At 42.2% G+C, this 22,181-nt stretch overlaps 1 protein-coding gene across 5 annotated transcripts in view; it reads left to right on the top strand.

Moving 5' to 3' along the window:
* The window catches only part of TMCC3 (transmembrane and coiled-coil domain family 3), a 274,477-nt gene that overhangs the window by 153,485 nt on the left and 98,811 nt on the right, over positions 1-22,181 (top strand). For 2 of the 5 annotated variants that reach the window (XM_032416751.1, XM_032416750.1), the window contains one exon: positions 3,581-3,739. The exons of the other annotated variants lie outside the window; for them this stretch is intronic. In XM_032416751.1, the coding sequence (XP_032272642.1) occupies positions 3,725-3,739 (15 nt within the window). In that variant the 5' untranslated portion in view covers positions 3,581-3,724. The remainder of the gene's footprint in view (positions 1-3,580; positions 3,740-22,181) is intronic. 5 annotated transcript variants of the gene reach the window in all.

Here is a 22,181-nt window from a genome sequence, read left to right as displayed (position 1 = left end):
CGAAAATCAGTCCCAGAAACTATTTTTGCATAGTTAAGAATGTTTTTTTCCTCTGTCCTCACTAAAGCAAATACCAAAGACCACCCACATTAGCATGCATTTACTGAGAAACTTGGAGTCTTCTAAGAAAAAACACATTTGCTAGTAGAATATCAACAAAGTGCCATCAGAATAATTGCAGAAGCTGAATCAATGTAAAATCAGACTGTATATGAATCTGTGAGTCACTGGAAATTAGGTACAAGAGCTACACAGTCTAAAGTTAGTTTCTCACATTAGCTAAAAGGGCAGAAGAATAACATCTAACATTTTGGGGGGCTGCTCCCCACTCAAGACATTTGCTTGGCAAATCTTCTCCCAACAAGACAGCACAATTACATAGGGTGTGTTCCACCAGGCCTGACAGGCCAAGTTGGAGAGTGATTGATTACTAGGGTGGTGTGTTTACTGCGAAGGGAAATCATGGGATTATCGCTCCCATTGCTTCTGAGTCCTTTCCGATTTGTATGGATGTGCTCGTACTCCCTATAAAATAAGCAAGGAGGGGAAGAAACGCCTTTGAATGTGTGGCTGGTGGCAAAATGCTTTTGAGAAACTTAATAGGGTTATGGCTGGTGGGGAGATACCTATTAGAAGGTTGATGAGTTTATGAAAAACAGGAGGTGTTATGTTGAATAATTTGATATATACGTGGATGGATAAAAGGTAGTGAGTTAGAAAGAGGGTTTTTCAGAAAGGCTGCCAGGATCTTCTCTGTTAGAGCCAGGTTGCTCTGTAGTCTGTGGTCTGGTGAGAACGCAGCTGGATACCGCATAAACAAATGGACATGGCCATGTGCCAATAAAACTTTATTTATGGACATTGAAAACTGAATTTCATGTAATTTTCACATGCCACAAAATATTTTTCTTTTGATTTTTTTTTTTTTCCGACCATTTAAAAATATAAAAACCATTTTTAGCTCTCAGGCTGTACAAAAACAAGCAACAGGCCAGATCTGGCCCGCAGGCCATAGTTTGCTGACCCTGTTGTCATGTGGGTGGGGGAAGAGTTGAATGGTCGGGGGTGGGGGGGTGGGGGGAGTGGGGAGGAAATGGCTTGCTTTCCGTCCTCTACTTTCTTTCTTTTTTTTTTTTTTAATTTTATTTATTTATTTAAGTAGTCTCTGTACCCAGCATAGGGCTCAAACTCAACCCCAAGATCAAGAGTCACATGCTCTTCTGATTGAGCCAGCCAGGTGCCCTGTGCCCTCTACTTTCTGGACTTATGTATTTTTGGAATTTGTTAGAACAAGTATATATATGAGTTTTACAATAAGAAAATTAAAGATATGCCCGTGTTAGAGTCCAAGGGAAAAAAAGTCTTATACAAGGGCTCTGCTGGGTTTCAGTGAGAAGGGGACATGTGATCCCTTGGGGCTCATGTTCAAATACTTCAAGATCTCATTCATTCAGACTCACCCACTCAGAATTTGAGTTGAAGGTCCTATTTGCTCACTCCAAAAAGAAGAGATTTGTTTGTTTATTTATTTAAGATTTTATTTACTTGAGAGAGAGTGCACGTGCGTGCACACGGGAGCAGGGGGGAGGGGTAGAGGCAGAGGGAGAGGGACAAACAGACTCCCTGATGAACAGGGAGCCCAATATGGGGCTCAATCCCAGGACCCTGAGATCATGACCTGAGCTGAAGGCAGACGCTTAACCAACTGAGCCACCCAGGTGCCCCAAGAAGAGATTTATTTATTAACTTGAATTATAAACAGTATGAGGCAAATGGTGTTACTAATTATAAATATTTTCATCTGCTTATTAAAGGAGGCCCATTAGAATATCTGCCTGGAGGGCGCCTGGGTGGCTCAGTTGGTTAAGCGACTGCCTTCGGCTCAGGTCATGATCCTGGAGTCCTGGGATCAAGTCCCGCATCAGGCTCCCTGCTCGGCGGGGAGTCTCCTTCTCCCTCTGACCCTCCCCCCTCTCATGTGCTCTCTCTCTCTCTCATTCTCTCTCTCAAATAAATAAAATCTTAAAAAAAAAAAAAAAGAATATCTGCCTGGATATAGATGCTTGAAAGCATTACCATATTTCCTTTTAAATGCTGTGTTACTCAGACCAATTCAGACTACTCTCTTTTCTCATTTTACCCAGAAGGCTTTTATGGTACCTATCTTTGCATTATGTTCTTCTTTTTGTCTTTTTCCTGAAGGCGTGGCACTGGTTCTGTAGATCACAGCTTGCTTGCGTGCTTGCTCTCTCTTTCCTTCCTTTCCCTTTCCCTTTTCCTTTCCCTTCCTTCCACAAATATTTACTGAGTGCTTCCTATGTACCAGGCATTTTCCTAGGCCCTGAAGACGAGTGAACCAAGCAAAGTTCCCTATCTATGGAGCACACATTCTTTGTTAAATCCGATTTTGTCCTGTTCATCTGAAGTAATGTTTTCCTGCAGGGCTGGCAAATAAGTTTCACCTCACAAGTCTACTCTGATTGGCTGTTAGTGGCTGCTTGAGGTAGCATGTTAAGAGGCATTCTGAGAATCAACTAGAAAGAGGACTCTTCTGTCATTCAGCTGGGGAGAAGACATATGTGGTATATCTTATGTGGTTGTGAATCCTGGCCCAGGGGAGTATGACCTGGTGATGGTAGAATAAATACAGATCTGGTGTCAGACGGGATTCAGATTAATTTCTTTCCCTTTTTTTTTTTTTTAAAGATTTTTATTTATTTATTAGAGAGCGAGCAAGAGAGTGTACATGCGAGTGGGGGGAGGAACAGAGGGAGAGGGACAAGACTCTGGGCTGAGCACAGAGCCCGACACGGGGCTCCATACCATGTCCCCGAGATCATGACCTGAGCTGCAATCAAGGGTCGGATGCTCAACCAACTGAGCCACCCAGGTGCCCCAATTCTTTCCTTTAAAAAAATTAATTTACTTTTATTTAAAGAAGGATAGCAGAAGATTCTTAAATGTTTTATTATTGGCCTTTAGTAGACATAAGGCATCTGTAAAGTGACAGGAGATTTTAAGATCCTAAATGTATATGGTGTATAATATGCAAAACAGGGAAGTAGTCAAACTTCTTTAGGGTTAATTAAATGTTGTATTGAACAATGAGAAGATGTTGATCAATTTTAAAGAATGGCATTACTTTTTACATAAGTGTTTTTTCTATCTTACATGGTCATAAAATTTTGGCTCCCTGTAATTCCCCAAGGATTATCCTCAATTAAAGATCTAAGATGTGTGGTGCCATAGCTCTTCACAGAATATTTTAAGAAGGCATCAACCAAATCTTTTTGTGCAAGTATACTCAGTAGTCGAATTCAGTAAGCATAGGGTATTTGGGTATTTTGTTAATCAAGGACTCAAAAAAACCAAGGGTAGTTAGTTAAAAGATACCATGGTTTTTATTTTGGTTTTTAGTATGTATATGATGTGTTGTGTATGCATATACATGTGTGCATTTATATTTCAGTTGACCAACAGGTTAGTTGTCTTTTGGTAATTATGGCTCATAGAAGAATTTTCACTTTCATAGAAAGCACAATCAGCAGATCACTATGGTCTTTTTTTTTTTTTTTTTTAGGAGGAAGCCTAAGTGTTTAATTTTCTCCACAGTACGTCCATGCCCAGCAATGAGCACACAACAGGTGGTACACAACAGTGATGGTTTAATTAGTAGAACCTGTGCCAAAACTCAGCTCCACAGACAAAATACTCTCTTCAAACCATGCGCTCACCTAAGGTAAAGTGTTTATGTCCTCCCAGAAGTGTAAAAAGTCATCTTTCTTTCATACACACACTTTTCCAGAGTTTTGAGCTCAAGAAACCAATTAAGATCACCTTGTGGAAAGCTTTAGGAAAGAGCCTACACTACACCCAGAAGAATTAAGTGGCCCAAAGGGCCAAGACTAGGACTCAGATCCCCTGGCTTCTCATTTAATGCTTTCTCACAATCCATGCAGCCTCCCTTTTGGACTACGTGACTCCTCAAAGTAAGTGGTACAGTTGCTCTACTACTTTTTTTTTTGCTCTTCTACTTTAGATTAACATGGTCAGTATCCTCATTTCCAAGATTTTTTTTAAATTTCTTTTCAAAATTTGGCTTTAATACATGAATACTAAAAGTACCAACAAGTTCAACCAAGAAAACACCATTTCCAGTTCCAATATCAAGCACTGAAGCATCCAGTGGAATCTTGTGTTTTTGCATCCACCTTATTAGCCGATTCATACTCTCTTCTCCAAACTAGATTTCTCCTGTATCTCCATATTCTTGAAAAGTTTGCAGCTCTCTCTCATAGACAGCATCCCAATGCTCTCGGGTCCCCAGCGCCGACGGGGCAAAGCCATCCTCTCCGGGACTGCCCCTTCGGGACTGCTCCGCGGCCCCAGTGCCGTCCCCGTCCCCGCCGCCGCCACTGCAGCCGAGTTCATCCCCCTCCGCGCCCCGGAGGGCTGTTGGGGCCCCACTATGGTCTTTTCTTTCCCTGCTATCAAGAACTAATTTCCCTTCTGCTTCTTTGTGACACAGCTCATGAGGCCTCAGTTTTCTCATCTTTAAAATGGGGGAAATGATATCTACTTCAGAAGACTGTTATAAGGGTTAATTATTCTTTTTTTAAGGATTTATTTATTTGAGAGATCGTGCGTGCATGCGAGTGGGGCGGGGCAGAGGGAGAGAATCTTCAAGAGACTCCCTGCTGAGTGTAGATATTACTTGCAGGGCTCGATCTCACAACCCTGAGATAGTGACCTGAGCTGAAACCAAGAGTTGGACACTTAACCGACTGAACCACCCAGGCACCCCAAGGGTTAATTAATCTTATAGCTATCACTATAATTAGTGTCATTATTATTAGTAGCTAACATTTATTCAACATATATTATGTCCTGTCTTAGGCACTTTGCATGTATTATCTTATTTAATTCTCTCAATAACACAAGGTAGGTCCTATTATTCCCATTTTGCAGGTAAAAAGCTGAGATGAAGAGAGATTACGAGTCTGCTCAGGGTTTCACAACACATGATGACACCACGTAGATGAAGATCCCCACATCAGGCCTGGCACGTAACAGGTGCTCACCACATGTGAACTTTATACATGAAGTCCGTTTGCACCCCCACCCCCACCATATCCTGCATAGCAGCAGATGTAAAGGGGACCATCAGCTCATTATAGGTAATTTGTCTGTGGGTTGGTAGGGAAAGCCCATTTGTTCCTTTTTCGTCTTCCAGGCCTCCTAAGATTAGGTATGTCCCTAGGATGTTTCTCATGATGCCTTTCTTTTCATTTGTTATGAGGCTTCACCTTGGTCCTTTAACAAAACTACAATATCTTTTCAAGTCCAAAGAGAAACTGCATGATACACAAAATCTGATAATATAAAGAGAATTAATAGGGAAACTCCTTGGGACACCTGGGTGGCTCAGTTGGTTAAGCATCTGACTCTTGATCCCAGCTCAGGTCTTGATCTCAGGGTTGTGAGTTCAAGCCCGGTGTTGGGCTCCACACTGGGCATGGAGCCTGCTTTAAAAATATATATATAAAGAAACTCCTTACAAAGGGGGAGAGAAAATGCAGGTGACAGAGCTGGGCCACTTCAGGCTGGTAGCAGAAGTGCCCCCTCCAGCCCCAGACCAGAAGAGGGAGGGAGTGGTTACGAGAACCCAGGGGTAAGAGGCAATGTGGAGGGGTTGCCTGACCAGATCTGTGACTTCTGGTTAACGGCAGCCAGCCCACGGCAAGACATGGACAAGGAAAATGAGAAATGAATACTCAGCCTCACTCCTTTCTCCCTTCTCCCGCCAGTGCTCTCCAGGGGTGAGCCCAGCTGGAAGTCCCTAGATGCAGTGCATCTCTAAGGGTTCCCAGAGAAGGTAGAGCAATCCTGAGGGACAGGTGGAAGATAATCAGTGCTGCTGTGATCCTTGGGCATGACTAGGAAATGGCGAGACAACTGCATTGCACACCAAGATCACACTTCTTGGTGGTTGTGCAGATTCAAACATTCTTGGCTCCAGCTGTTTAACAGATGGCTAGATCCCCCAGGTAGACAGTTACATACTACTTTTTATAAATGCACACGTGGAAAAAGTCTCTGACAGTGATTTGTTGGAGGACAAAGAGTTGGAGTTGGCACTTCATGTAGCTTTTGAGGCTGATTCACTATTGCATTAGCCATACCTCTTAAAAGTCTCAGTTCACATATGTAAAATGAACATAATAATACATCCTTCTCAGAGACAGATGTGGCTTCTATTAGTCGGTCTGTACATTTTTTGAGATTTCTCATGAAATTTCTCATTTTTTCATTTCTCATGAAAAGTCTTACTATGATGAGTATAATATGCATTAGTAATTAGATATGAATCTCTTAAGTTACTTAGATTTGAGATAAAAGTGCCCTTAATTTTTTTAAAAAAGATTTTAAGTAATCTCTGTATCCAGCCTGGGGCTCAAACTCACCACCCCAAGATCAGGAGTCACCTACTCTGCCAACTGAGCCAGCTGGGTACCCCAAAAGTGCCCTTGACTTTAGATTGCTGACTCTGTGGCATATTGTGGACTGTCCATCTAAGTGGTTCATCTTGGAGGTAAATAGCTTGACTTGAAAGGTCATACGGATTTTTCTCTAATCTTTTTGCATGTCAGATGGTCTCAAACATGCTGACCAGGATAATTGGGACACTTTGTACTAAGAATCAACCACATGAATCAACTGTCCTCCTTTGTTACTGTACTCTGTGTACTATAGGTGAAACCCAGAATAAATTACTGAAATATAAATTGAACATGTAAAGACTCTGTCGTGACATATCTACCAAGTACCTTAAGGTTTAGACAATGTATTGGTAACTATGTAAAATAAGTGGAACTCACACTTTACTCTTGAGAATGTAAATTAGGTTAGTGATTTTGAATAACTGGCAGTTTCCACAAAGGTCATACAAATACCTATTCCACAAACAGCAGTTCTTAGGTATATATGCAAGAGAAGTGAAGGTATACATATATCTACCAAAAAGACATGCACAAGAGTATTTATAGCACTCTTATTCGTAAAAGCTCCAAACTAATAACCGAAATAAGCATCAACAGGGAAATGGATAAAATAAGTTGTGGTTCGTTCATACAGTGAAATACTTCACAGCAATAAAAACAATGAACTGATTATTAAAATAATGAGCTAGGGGCGCCTGGGTGGCTTGTTTGGTCGAGTGGCCGATTCTTGGTTTCGGCTGGAATCATGATCTCCGTCCAGGTGGTGGGATTGAGCCCCACATCAGGCTCTGCCCTCGGCACAGAGTCTGCTTGTCCCTCTCTCTGCCTCTCCCCCCTACTCACGCACTCTCTCAAATAAAGATAAAATAGTGAGCTAATGACATGGGCAAAACTGTGGATGAATCTCAAAGATATTATGTTCGGTAAAAGAAGCCAGACACAAAAAGTGTACCTGTATGAAGTTCAGGGACAAGTAAAATGAACTGATGGTGATAGAAGTTTAAAAAAAAAAAAATTATATCTTTTATGCTGAGATGGGGGTGGGAGGTATTGATTTAGAAGACTCATAATGAAACCTGGGGAGTTGAAAATTTCTTTATTTTTGTTGTTTTAAAGATTTATTTATTTTAGGGAGAGCGAGAGAGAGCAAGCACGAGTGGGAGGGACAGGTAGAGGGAGAGAGAATCTCAAGTAGATTCCACGCTGAGCGCAGAGACTGATGTGGGGCTCGATCCTACAACCCTGAGATCACGACCTGAGCCGAAACCATGAGTCAGGTGCTCAACTGACTGAGACACCCAGGCGCCCTGGGAGTTGAAAATATCTTATATTTTAATATGGATGGTGTTACAGAGATACACCTATATAAAAATTGTTCAGATTGCGTACTTTAGGTTATGAACTTTACCTACTTAGCTTCCTATATATTATGCTTAACTAAAAATGTTTGTTTTAGAAAGTGTATTGAGTATTAAAGCCAAACCCTGACACACGTAGCAATGATAATACCAGGAAAACATAATGAAACATTTACCTTACTACAGAGTATGCATAGATACAATCTTTCTGGAGAGTTTGTCAATGTGGATTTAAAAACCTTGGTGGGGGGCACCTGGCTGGCTCGGTCAGTAGAGCATGCAACTCTTGATCTTGGGGTGGTGAGCTCGAGCCCCATGTTGGGGACTAGATTGTACTTAAAATTTTTTTTTAATCCTTAAAAAAAACCATCTTAGGAATAAGGTTTTGACCTTTGACACTTTTGACATAGCGTTATCCTATAGAAATCATTAAGGACATATGTACAGGTTTGTCCATAAGGGTGTTCATTTCAGTGCCCTTTTTAATACTGAGCATTTGGAAACAATTCAGTGTTCAGTTTTGAGAATGGGTAAATGTGCCGTGAAATATGCAGCCATTTAAACAACATGGTGGGAAAAAGGGCTATGTTTGTATTCACATGTCTTTCTACTGAGGAAACAAGACAGACATAGTAAATAGACTCCAGAAAACTGTGTTAGTTTAGCTCAAGTGATGATGAAGACATTTGATATATGTATATTGAATCAAATAGAAAAGTATTAATAGATACCTGATTATACATTATTCATTTCCCTGGAAGAAAAATATTATAGGTCTTCTATTTCTTCCTTTAATCTATTTATTCTCATATTCTTTGGTTTAGCCTTAGATTCAGTGTCTGTGTTTCTGACTCAGATTCAGCAAATGAAATCTCATCTGGGGCCTAAAACTGCAATTTTCCTATCTAGCCATTGCTGGTTAAAGTAACTCTAGGCCTGGGGGGGTGGGGGGGGTTGCGGGGGCAGGGACACAAAAGTCTGGAGGTATTACATTCCCAGATTTCAAGCTATACTACAAAGCTTTAGTAATCAAAACAGTATGGTACAAGCACAAAACAGACTCACATATCAATGGAACAGAATAGAGTCCAGAAACAAACCCACACCTATATGGTCAATCAATCTAGACAAAAGAGGCAAGAATATGCAATGGGAAAAAGACAGTCTCTTCAACAAATGGTGTTGGGAAAACTGGACAGCTGTCTGCAAAAGAATGAAACTGGACCACTTTCTTACACCAGACACAAAAATAAACTAAAAATGGATTAAAGACCTAAATATGAGTCCTGAAACCATAAAATGCCTAAAAGAAATCACAAGCAGTAATTTTTCTGACATTGGCCATAGCAGCATATTTATGAATCTGTCTCCTCAGGCAAAGGAAACAAAAGCAAAAAGAAACTAAAATAAAAAGCTTTTGCACAGCAAAGGAAAGAGTCAACGAAATGAAAAGGCAACCTACCAAATGGAGAAGAAATTCACAAATGATATGTCTGATAAGGGATTAATGTCCAAAATATATAAAGAACTTTACAACTCATCACCAAAAAAACCAAATAATCTGATTTTTAAAAAGGCAGAGGATCTGAATAGACATATGGATGGCCAGCAGACACATGAAAAGATGCTCAACATCACTAACCATCATGGAAATGCAAATCAAAACCACAATGAGGTATCACCTCACACTTGTCAGAATGGGTGAAAGCAAAAAGATAAGAAATAACGGATGTTGGTGAGGATGTGGAGAAAAAGGAGCCCTCATACACTGTTGGTGGGAATGCAAGCTGGTGCAACCACTGTGGAAAACAGTATGGAGGTTCCTCAAAAAATTAAAAATAGGAGTACCCTATGATCCAATAATCACACTACTGGGTATTTAAAGAAAATAAAAGCACTAATTGGAAAAGATAGATGCACCCTTCTGTTAATTGCAGCATTATTTACAATAGCCAAGATATGGAAGCAATTTCAGTGTCCATCAACAGAATGAATAAAGATGTGGTGTGTGTGTGTATGTGTGTGTGTGTGTATATATATTTGGAAGGAAGTAATTTTTTCATTGGGCAAAGGAAGAATCATCTTATATTCAAGGTTGCCTTATATTCAGTCATTTTTTTTTAACTTCTCAGAGCCTCAATTTCTGCATCTGTAAAATGGAAATAACAATGCTACATCTTAGTGGTATTGGATGAATTAGTGTCTCACACACCTGAAAGTAATACAACATTGTATGTCAACTGTAGTTCAATTAAGAGAATATGTCTGACAGGAGGCAAGTAAATTGTAACTCTGTATATCTCTATGTACACATGCATAATAATTCACATAGATATAGCTCTATGTACTCATCTTTTTTTAAAGTGATCTCTCTACCTCACCTGGGGCTCGAACTCACAACCCTGAGATCAGGAGTCTCCCACTCTTCTGACTGAGCCAGCCAGGTCCCCTGTGTACTCATTATCCTCTTGGTGTTTCACCTCCTACCTAGTGCCGTATTTGGCTCACACTAGGCCTCATGATTTTTGCCTGAAGTCCCTTTTTTTGATTTGTCATATATGACAAGGAAAAAAAAAAAAAGCTTTGGTGTCATGTTTTATTCTCCAAGCCACACCAACCTGGGGTTTCCATAGAATTACAAATATTTTCTGGTAAGATTAAACATGACAACAGCAGGTTTTAAACTTTTTCAAAACTTCCCTTTTCATTTTATTTTTTAAGATTTTATTTATTAATTTGAGAGAGAAAGCGAGAAAGCACAAGCAGGGGGAGAGGGAGAGGGCGAAGCAGGCTCTCCCCTCCCCACCCTCCCGCTGAGCAGGAATCATGACCTGAGCTGAAGGCAGACACTGAACCATCAGAACCACCCAGGCACCCCAAAACTTTACTTTTTATTTAAGAGAATTCTTGTCATACCCTGTTTTTCTCCCTCATTCATTCATTCATTCATTCCACAAATATTTACCGAATACTAGCATAACTTGCACATTCAACTAGGTGCTGAGGACATTGTGAACAAAACGAAGAGGCGTCCTTCTTCATTCATTGAGATCATATCCTGCTGGGGGTGCCCTCCATGTGTCGCTTCTTCTGCTGTGCCAGTTTTACCCTGGAATTCTCAGCCCCCATCCTCCTGTTGCTTATGAGCTAGTCCTGGAGGTCGGCCACCTGCTTTAGCGGGCACAGCCGTTCTCCGAGCGTGGGGCTTGCCTGATTTCCAAGCAAAGGGCCCCTCTACCTCCTTAACCTTGCTGGGCTTCTAAATGGGTCAGTGGTTCTATAGCCCGTGCTGATCCAGAACCTTCTCTCCAAGAATTCCATTGAAATGAACTTTGTGTTGCACGCAATCTTGACTGAAGACTTTAAAAAAAAAATTCCTTAAACAAATACCAGGTTTGTTCATATGATTTCCCAGCATCCTTTCACATCTTTGTGATCCCAGAGATGTGAAAGGAAAACGAGGAAAATGTGTCAGCCCCCACTGGCACGAACCAGAGATATTTTCGGGGAAGGGTGAGGGATTCTAGCCCAGAATCTCTTCAGATTCTTGAAACAGCAAGGATCATGCAAAGATAAAAGCAAAAGTAAACACTAAACTGTGAACAAAGAGTGAACACAAAGGGGGGAAATCCTTCTTGGAAACAAGCTTTCCTCCGGAGGAGAAAAACAAGAACCTGTTAAAAAATTCTGTTAGTGCCTGTAGCACTAAATGGAGCCTGCAGTCTGCACGGTGCCTCTTTGCTCCCTGTCTCTGCCGACAGGCTGTGTTTTTAAATGGAAATTAGTGTTTGGCGGCTCAGGCAGGGATTGACGTCACAGGCTCCGGCTCCATTGTGGACTGGGGACACCAACAATAAATGGGAAGATGATTTGGGCAGCAGGGTAAACAGAGGTGAGAGGGTACGGTTCAGTGAGAGGAAACAAGCCAATTCTTGAAGTCTGGCACGAGGGCAGAGATAGCTCCTGAGTCACGCATTTGTTCATTAAAGTGGTATTTGCTCAGCACCCATTCTGTGTCTCACATTGTGCTGGACTCTGGGGGACGCAGTGGAGGTTGGGCTGGGGAGCAGCTAATGTCCACAAAGCCCCTACCTTTGCCAGATGGTGCTTTGGGCTTTGTGTTGAATCCCCCACAACCCTGAGAACCGCGTGCTAGAAGGGCGTGGGGCCAGCCTCAAACTGGGGTCTTTCTTATTCCAGAGCTGACTCTCTCCCTATTGTTTTGGAATCTCTATCCTGTTGCGGTTTTGCTTTTGTTGTGACTTTTAATCACTGCTAAAATCTTTATTTCTGTTGTGGATTGCCACTTTTCCTCTGATCCTTAAAAGCTGTATTGGGCCGCGATGTCCTTGTGACCTAGAGAACCATAGTCTCAGGCAATATGACTGATTCTGCCTTTTCTCTCCAGCTCCTAATTTTCCCCCTTAGCTTTTGAGTAGGTATCAAGTCTAAGCTCCAACTGTTGCCAAATACTCTTTTCTGAAGTCCTCCCAAGATTTCTGCTCCCTCCCCAGGACAGACACAAAGGCCGCCTCCCTCCAAACCAAATTTAGTATAAACCAAATTGGAAGCAAGGAAAGAGTCAGTGAGTTGCTAATGGTACTCCAGGATTTTAAATCTTTTCATTCTGAAGTCAAATTCTATTTGAAAGACAGATGTGTTTATAGTTAGAACATGATAAAACAAAGGTCCATGTTGGATTCAGAGAACCCTAATGCAAGGGTTATAGAAAAATCACAAATAAGCATAATTGTGAAAACTTTAGAATCATGAGACATTCTGCGTGTCTTTAATCATTCATTTATTGAACTGATAATTACTGAGCACCTACTATGTACCAAACACTGCAGTGCTGGGGATACATTCATCAGTAAGCAAAGCAGAAAAAAAAAGTCTTGCTTTTTACTGAACTGTGAATATTGACTGGGGGAAACAAACAATAAGCCTCACAAGTAAGTAAATTGTATGGTATGTTACAAAGTGATAAGTGCTAAGAAGTAAAATAAAGCAAGGTAGAGAAAGAGGGAGAATCAGGATGTGGTTGCAATGCAGCTTTACTCTGGGAGCCAGAGGAAAGCCTCACCGAAAAGGTGACGTTTGGTTAAAGATGTGAACAGATGGAATGAGCATTCAGATATTCTGAGGGAGAGCATTCCAGTCAGAGGGAACAGCAAGTACGAAGCCCTGAGAAAGTATGCCTGGTGTGTATTCTAGGGAAGGTCACTCCGGTTTGACTGGAGCACAGAGGGGAAGGTAGGAGGTGAGGTCTGACTGTAGGTCCCTGTAGGAGTTTGGCCATTAAAGGGTTTTGAGCATGACTGACAAGATTTGATTTACTTGTAACAGAAGTTAACAGGGTCAAGAGAGGGATTTTTAAGGATGGGGAAAATTAATAGCACGTTGCTGTGCTACTGGAAATAATCCACGGAGAGAGAAAATGTGATGATGGAGGAAGGAGAGGGGAGAATTGCTGGCAGGAGGCACTTGAAAAAGGAAGGCTGGTTGGGAGGTAGAGCAGGAGGAGAGGGGTTGGTCGGCCTCACGATCACAGGTCACCGAGAAAAGTAAACGAAAATCCATCAAAGTTGTCATAGTAGTTGTATCATTGTGAACAGTTTTTCTTCTCTTTTTCACTATTTTCCCCTTGAAGTCCATCCAAGGACCTCATGACTAAACTCAGTTTAAAAATTCTCCCACCTTTTGGGGCACCTGCCTGGCTCAGTTGGAAGAGCACGCTGACTCTTGATCTCAGGGTTGTGAGTTTGAGTCCCATGTTGGGTGTAGAGATTACTTAAAAAAATAAAATAAAATCTTAAAAAAAATTCTACCACCTCTTTCTTGTAATTTAAATAAGACACCAGTACTCTTTTACAGGGTTCAGCTTATTTTGTCCAGAGGAAAAACCATGTATTAAAAAAAAAACAATGACCACAAATAATATCCCTGCTGATGATATTTCCCTGGGTGTTCTTAATGTGTTTTCACAGGATTTCCCAGATAAAGCAAAGGTCTTTCTGTCCTTGAATTCGGCTAAGTACAATGCATCCTGCCCCGGACTGTGTTACATTTTGATGGCCAGATCCAAACCTCTCAGGTTCTTCCAGGAAATGTGTTTCTAAAAATTTCCAAAGCCTGTGTAGAGAGTTCTTATGTGCCCAGATACACAGATTTGTAATTAATAAGAACTAAAAAGTTCTTTATGTCTTCGCTAAACCATCCGAAGCCTCGAGGGCTGTTGGAAGTGAAATTATTCTAAATTTCCAGTTTGGTTATCAAATCTCTTTTTATTAAAGAGCACAGTTATTCCCTTAACCATCATTCATCTTATCCCTAGCAGTCCTTCTTTGTAATTAAAGCTCCTGATTCAGCAAACTGAGGTTCTTTTTTTTTTTAAAGATTTTATTTTTCAACAGAGAGAGAGACAGCTAGAGAGGGAACACAAGCAGGGGGAGTGGGAGAGGGAGAAGGAGGCTTCCCGCTGAGCAGGGAGCCCGATGTGGGGCTCGATCCCAGGACCCTGGGATCATGACCTGAGCCGAAGGCAGACGCTTAACGACTGAGCCACCCAGGGGCCCAGCAAACCGAGGTTCTTGCACAAAGGTATTGAAACTCGCAAATCTGTTATTATCTACCTAACATACGAAACACCGTAGAATATTTTTGAAATTCCCCATCATATGCCGCTTCAAGGAAACTATACCAACTTTCCTCTAGGTCGTAGATAGAACACTATCTTACCTAAAGAGGGACACACTGGAATTGAACACAAATATAGAGAAGACCCTTAATCACAGTGCACTTCTTGAATGAATGAGTGGATATTTGATTAGTATTTTAAAGACTCTCTTTACCTCCAACCGTTTCAAGAGATTGACCTGGACCTTGAGACTGAAATCCTGCAGGAAAAGTAAGAATTGCTTGAAACTAACAGCATAGAAGCCTGAATTGTATTTTCGAAAGTGTCTGACAAGTAAGCACCTCTGTCAAGTTGGGCCATTGGCTTAGCCTCTTTGGTCCTCAGATTTATCATGAAAAATGAGGGAATTTGACTAAATTTGTAATGTATGAAGGGATCATAGGGATTTTTTAATTTCCCTCAAAAGAAACCAGGGGTTCTAACACCTAGCTCATTCCTTTACCGTTGTACTGTGCTGCACTTTAAGCTACTTCGAAATCAATAAATTTGGTGATTCTACCTTTAAAAGTAGTTTCAAAATTGTGGTGGCTTTGGAAGCAGATTTGCACCTGCCCATCCCCACCACCATCCACATGCCAAACCTACTGAGCCATTTCTCAAGAGTTTTGGATCAAAATCCTACATTATACCGTTGGTTGCACAACTCTCTGTACTAAAAACCTTTGAATTGTACACTTTAAATGGGTGAATTGTATGGTATATGAATTATATCTTTAAAAAGCTAGGTCAGAATTCTTTTGTTTGCGGGTGACAGAAACCAACTCAAACTGACTCAAGCATTAAAAGGGGGAGTTAGGGGCTCCTGGGTGGCTCAGTCGTTAAGCGTCTGCCTTCGGCTCAGGTCATGATCCCGGGGTCCTGGGATTGAGTCCCGCATCGGGCTCCCTGCTCTGCGGGAAGCCTGCTTCTCCCTCTCCCACTCCCCCTGCTTGTGTTCCCTCTCTCGCTGTCTATCTCTGTCAAATAAATAAAATCTTTAAAAAAATAAAAAATAAAAATAAATAGAAGGGGGAGTTAATAGCCCATGTCATTGGAAAATCCCACACTAGACGTCCAAGCATGACTAGATCCCAGTCTCAAACAATAGCATGAAACCGGAGATGCTCTCTCTCCATCTCTCAGCTCTCTCTCCTCTGTGGTGACTTCACTCTCAGGAAGACTTCCTCACAGGTTGTGGCTGTGGCATTTCTCAGCTTACATTTTTACCATGTTAGCAACTCCAGCAGAAACATCTCCAGTGAAAGTTGGGGGATTACACGTCATTGGCGTGGTTTGGGTCACATAACCATTCAATAATAACACTCTTATAATATTTACTATGAACCAACTTTATTCTTACAACATCCCATTTTATAGATGAAGAAATCAAGGCACAGGGAGGTTCAGTAACTTGCTCAGGATCACGTGGTAGGGAGTATAGGAACTGGGATTTGAAACTAGGTAGTCTGCCCCTGGAGTTTGTGATCTTACTGGTCTTAAATGCAATGCTACTTCCAGTCTCGAGAGTGAACTGAAGACAATGTCCTGACTGGCTAGTCCTGGAGCAGATCCCATATTTGCAATTGCATTCTTTCCTGACAGCCTGTGTTCTAAGCCTTTGAAGATGTCGGACATATATCAGATGCTAAAGAATTTTAGAAGAGTCTGTAAATACCCTCCGTTTCAGGGACTGCAGCCATGTCTGTGTCTCGTTCTCCCTAATCACCAACATCACCCTGACTCTAGCCATTTGCAAATGAAGCCTTGGGCCTTCTTGCTAGAATTTGAGCTATGTCCAGATCCTGGCCTGTCTAAAGAAAATTACGCCAGGAGCGCCTGGCTGGCTCAGTCTGTGGAGCAGGTGACTCTTGGTCTCAGGGTTGTAAGTTTAAGCCCCGCATTGGGTGGAGAGGTAACTTAAAAGTAAAAAAATTTATGCCAGTATACACCCATTACTGTGGAATCCCAGGATTAAGCTTAAAATAGAACGTTAGTTTTTAAAAATGCAGATGTAGACTTAGAAAATTAGAAGAAGTTTTTTGGTCTTTTTCTGATTCAGGAAATAAACTTATGCAGGATCAGTATTTCTAGCATGTCTATTACTGCCCATGTTTTTCAGAGTGTGGTTCCCAGGACCACTGGTATTGGAATCACCTGGGATGTTTTTTCTTAAATCATAATTTCCTGCTGTGGGCCCAAGAATATGCATTTGTTAGACACCCTAAGTGATTCTTAAGTTGACTCAAGTTTGAGAGTCATCCTTGCAAGTGGTTGGGGAAAACTGGCTAAGGTCTTAGACGTAGGACCTTAGGGGTCTCAAGTTGAACCCAAGGCAACAGCCATAGGACAGTTGCGACGGGTAGGGAAAGGGGGAAACTCACAACCCCAGGTCCAAGCAGCTTTAATTGTTAGTAGCTCTGTAGTTTGCATCTCCTCACCCCTTATGTTCAGAGGTGTGGGTGCCTATATTCTGGCTCTGCAGAGCGGAAAACAATAGCACAAACCAGTATCCTTCAGTAAAGAATTTTTCAGATGAAAACATCGCTCCTGTAAGCTGTACGCACTGTGACTATCAACAATAGCAATTAATATTAATAACAGTAATCGTTAAATAAGAAGAGCGAACGTTTACCAAATGCACTGTATGAAGCACTTTATATGCATTATCCCATTCTGTCCTTTCAGTCACCTTACAAATGAGTAAGTGCTGGTGTTATCTTCATTATCAGACAAGGAGAATGACACACAGACTTTAAGTAACTTACCCTACATGACAAAGGTGGAGGCAGGGTTGGAGCTGATGGGGTTCAGGACACATTACCCCCGAATATGACACCTTGGCATATTGATTATTTTAAGCTGAAGGAGTTTGAGAATATAGGAGAAGCGGGAAGGTTACTCTGAACAATAACCCCCACCCCCAAATAGGTCATAAAACCTTTCTGTGAGAGATGCCCTACCTATACCTGGAGGAAAGAAGCATCTTTATCTCTGAAGACAAGGGGACGCCTGGAAGAATCCTAACAAACAGGTCTTGCTGAGTTTCCCTCAGGTTACTACACTGACCTTCTCCTCCATAACCTATCCCGTTGCTCCATGACTGTCGTCTCTTCATCAAGCCTAGCGTTAGATGTACTCAGATTTCGCTGCTTCGTCAGTTTACTTTTCAGATCCAGCCAGGGACCTTAAGAGGGCCGAGGAAAACTTTTCCCTTCCCTGTAGGACTCATTCTGACCAAGTCCATTTAACATCAAAGCCCATCTGCTTTTAACCTTTGAGCCATCCTGCCTTATTCTCTCAACAAGAATCGTTATCCTCCAGCAGACTAAAATTCAGGGAATCTGAAGAAACACTGACTGCAACACACATAACTTTATAATAAACTTACCTAAAAAGCAAGACACCTTCCTCCCCTGCAAACTGAACTCATCATTCTGAGAGACCTGATGTGCACAGAGGCAGTTCTTTTATGTCTTAGACACCTGGGCACCAAAATTAGGAGACAATGGTGCCCGTGCTCTGTGGGCCCCTTCTGTGCTTCTAGAAAGTAGGTCAGATTTCTCCTACTTCCCTGGGTCTTGGATTCTCGGCTTTGGAAGACCAGTTATAGTTGCTGCTCTTGACCTGTTGTAAAGCCTTTTTTTCTGGATTAAGGATAGAGTAGAGAGGGATAGCAAGCCTGGAAAAATCAGCCCCAGTGATCTGTCTAGAAATGTATAAAACCACACCACATTACTTTTGCTTCAATTCAAGGACCCACTTTGAGCTAAGCCCACAGTTAATATAATGGGATTTCCAAGGATATACGACTTCAGAAATTCATTGAGCAGAGGGGCCCCGTGCACAAACCATTAGAAGAGAAGGCCACGCATGGTCTAGTGAGCTCTGGCCCCAGCCCAGCGATCCCATTGCCTTTTACAGTACTTCCCCTCTCTCCACACTGGTTTGCTCACCTACAAAAGGGAGTAACAGTAGCAAGTTCGCATGGAGGTCATCAGGAGCATTACATGAAATAAAGTTTATAAAGTGCTTCACACAATTCCCGTCCCTATGTGTTCAGTATCTTATTACCAGCTCTTATCACTGCTGTCACCATGATATTATTTGTGGCAAGAGGAAGGAGATACTGCTTCTGGTAATTGAGGAGGACTTCTCTGAGGAGGGGCATTCGATCTGGGCCCAGAAGGGAGGAATTTCTGTGAGAGAGGAGTGGTGATTCCATCCAGCAGGAACATAAGCTGCCAAGCAGAGAGGGGGCAGGCCAGGCGTGTGTAGGGAATGGTGGGTAATGCAGCATGGCTGAGGAACAGAGGCTGGGGTGAGCTGCGGAAAGGGAGGAGGGAAAGTCTGTTCATAGAAGGTCTCCAGTGGTGATCATGATGCTCATCCACACCTCAGTCTTGGGGGCTAATACCCAGTATAAAGAACTGCGCTGTTTTTTCCATTGTTTTTGTTTTTCCATCTGTAATACGATCCTGGCCAGGGCTGACTTAGGCGGCTACAAGGATTACTCCTTTTTTTTTCTTTTTTTTAAAGATTTTATTTATTCATCTGAGAGAGAGTGAGACAGCGTGAGCAGGGGGCAGAGGGAGGGGGAGAAGCAGACTCCCCGCTGAGCCAGAAGCCCTACGTGGGGATCCATCCCTGGACCTGGAGATGGTGACGTGAGCCAAAGGCAGATGCTTAACCATCTGAGCCACGCAGGCTGCAAGCCATGGAGGCTACAAGGATTATTCTTGAAGCCACGTGACTCTCAACCCTTTCATAGGCCATGAGAGCTCCCCTGTCCCCTCATCGACAGGGGTCTGCGCAGCCGAGGACAGTGCGCAGTGTTACTGTCATTGGGCAGCCCCGGCCCGCAGGCCCAGGGAGTCGGGGGAGGAAGGGGACCCAGTCTCGGTGTGCAGCGGTGAAAGAGGGTGCCCAGAATTGTGCTGAGGTGGTGATTTTGGTGGCTGTCTGCCTGGATGTGGGATTGATTCACTCCCACTCAGAGAGGTTCCTGGAGCCCAGAATGTTACATAAGTGAGACGCCTGATGCATTTGGTCTCTGGAACACATAATCCATCACCTCCACCCCTGTTCCAACATTTTCAATATTTGTAATATACAGTGATAGCTAAAGGGCAGGACTTGAACGTTTTAACATTAAAAAAATTAAAAGTAAAGTCCTAAAGGTTCTCTTCTTTGTCTCTCTATTTGGTTATGGCCACAGCCTTGTCTCCGTGAGAAATGAGCTCCGTTGGGGAATGGGTGCAGGGTTGGTATCATGTGTGATCTTGCCCTAAGTGAGGCCTGGCTTCTGAAGTGTTTAAGCAAGAGCCCCAGAGCTTGGCAGGTCTGTAATTAGACTGGCCGTTCAGGTTTTTCTTCGGTTAGTAAATGCACAAGCATTTACGATGTGGCAGGACTTGGGTACAGAGTTGTTACATGGTCAGATCCAGAACGAACTGAAAATAAGTCACTTTTCAGAGTAGACACTGCCCCGAGCTTAGGCGTGGCTTAACCTGATTCACAGGGAGTCTGCTTCAACAGCACCAGTTGTAGGAATGAAAAGCAAACATGCAGGTGTTTCTAAATATATGACACGTGGAATTGTTAAGCAATCGCCGAGTCTTTTTTCCCCCTTGAATCAGTTGGTGAATGTTTGTATACATATCCAAACAGATTGCGTCTTGGCTGTGTATGTTATTGGTGTCTTTGAATGCTTCCCTTCAATCACAAGAAGTACTGGGAATACCTTAAAGCACTTTTCTTTGCTCCATCTCATCTGAGTGGCCCAGAACCAAGAGAGGCATTATAAATATTACGCTGACACTGAGGTTGGGCACAAGGCGACTTGCACAAGGTGACCAACAGTGGTGAGCCCAGACTGAGCAGCCAGCTAGCTTTTCTGCCTCCAGACTCAGTGTGGGCATCTCCCACACATTGTCACAGAATAGTGTGGCTTGATTGATTTTTCCAAAGCCCTGATTCAGCTTCCCAGGAGAACCGGAGTAGGTCATCTTTTTGTTTCTTTGTCATGTTGACCCAGTTACACATCTTCTTTTCTATAGGTTTCTCCATCCTCTGGGATGTGGAAAGCAAATTTTATGCATAACTAAGGATTTTTTTTTTTAACCAAAATGATAAGCAAAATCTGAATTTTTTTGGAATAGGAAACAGGGAAAACAAATACTTTATGCTGATTGCTCATATAGATATGCTAACCAAAACTCTGAAAAAGAGTTAGGTTTTAGAAATTCAAATTATTTCCTTGTCACCTAAAATAGAACATTCTTTCCCTTGAACCGCTGGTCTAGCTCTCTGTCCATCCTCTTCTCAAGCCAACTTTGGAGAGAGCTGGCTGCCTCCCTGTCCTCATTTTCTCCCCTCCCTTCCGTATCTCACTTTTCTTCAGCCTGGACACTGCCCAGGTTTTTGTTAAGGTCACTAGTATTGAGGTCTTCCTGTGAACCAGTTCAGTGGACCGTTTTTAGGATCCATTTAATGCCTCTCTTAGCAGCACTTAGTATATATCGTGACCTTGGGAAAGTTACTTAGCTTCTCTAAATTATTTAGAAGGTGAGGGTAGCACCTTCCTGGTAAGACTGTAGCCATGTCTAAATGAGGTATTTTGTGGGAAATGGTGAGCACAGTATCTGCCACAGTGATAAGCGCCAATAAATGCTAACCCTTACTTGTGTCAGTGTGTTCTTCCCTTGGTTTCTGTGACACTGTGTTTTCTTGTTTTCCTCCTACACCTTTGGTCTTTTTACTCTTCTGTGGTATCATGAAATGTTGGAATTTATCCCATAAATAATGTAGCAGGTGCATATTTCATACCTGGAAATTTTCTTGGCTTTAGGTATGTGTATAGCAGTGAACAAAATCAAATTGCTGTCTTCACGGAGCTACATTTTGGGGTGGGAAATTATAAAAATTAATATACCAGATGATTGACGTATGTTAAATATAAATGCAGTATATAACACATTACTATATTATAAACTATATGTCAAGTGGACATATATCAGACATTAATAAGTTTCAGAGGGGCGCCTGGGTGACTCATCGGTTAAGTGTCTGCCTTCGGCTCAGGTCATGATCCCAGGGTCCTGGGATTGAGCTCCACTGACAGACAGATGGGCTCCTTGCCCAGCAGGGAGCCTGGTTTTCCCCCTCCCTCTGTCCCTTTCCCTCTGTCCCTCTCCCCACTCGTTCTCTCTCTCTCTCAAATAAATAAATAAAATCTTTAAAAAATAAGTTTCAGAAAGCAGGGAAAGGGGGATGGATGGATTCTGCAATTTTGAATAGGTGCTCAGGGAAGTCCTCACTGATTGGCTGATATTTATTTAAGTTTCTATTTAAATTCCAGTTAGTTAACATACAGTGTAACATCAGTTTCAGGTGTACAGCATTGTGATTCAGCACTTCCATTCCTCACCTGGTGCTCATCACAACAAGCGCACTCCTTCATCCCCATCACCTGTTTCACCCATCCCCCCACCCATCTCGCCTCTGGTAACCATCAGTTTGTTCTCTCTAGTTAAGAATGTGTTTCATGGTTTGTCTCTCTTTTTTTTTTCCCTTGGATCGTTTGTTTTGCTTCTTAAATTCCACATATGAGTGAGATCATATGGTATTTGTCTTTCCCTGACTGACTTC

The sequence above is a fragment of the Phoca vitulina genome, unplaced genomic scaffold (genome assembly GCF_004348235.1).
Source record: "Phoca vitulina isolate PV1807 unplaced genomic scaffold, GSC_HSeal_1.0 scaffold19, whole genome shotgun sequence".
NCBI lineage: Eukaryota > Metazoa > Chordata > Mammalia > Carnivora > Phocidae > Phoca > Phoca vitulina.
The sequence above is the reverse complement of the archived record's forward strand: the minus strand, read 5'-3'. Positions and strand labels throughout refer to the sequence as shown.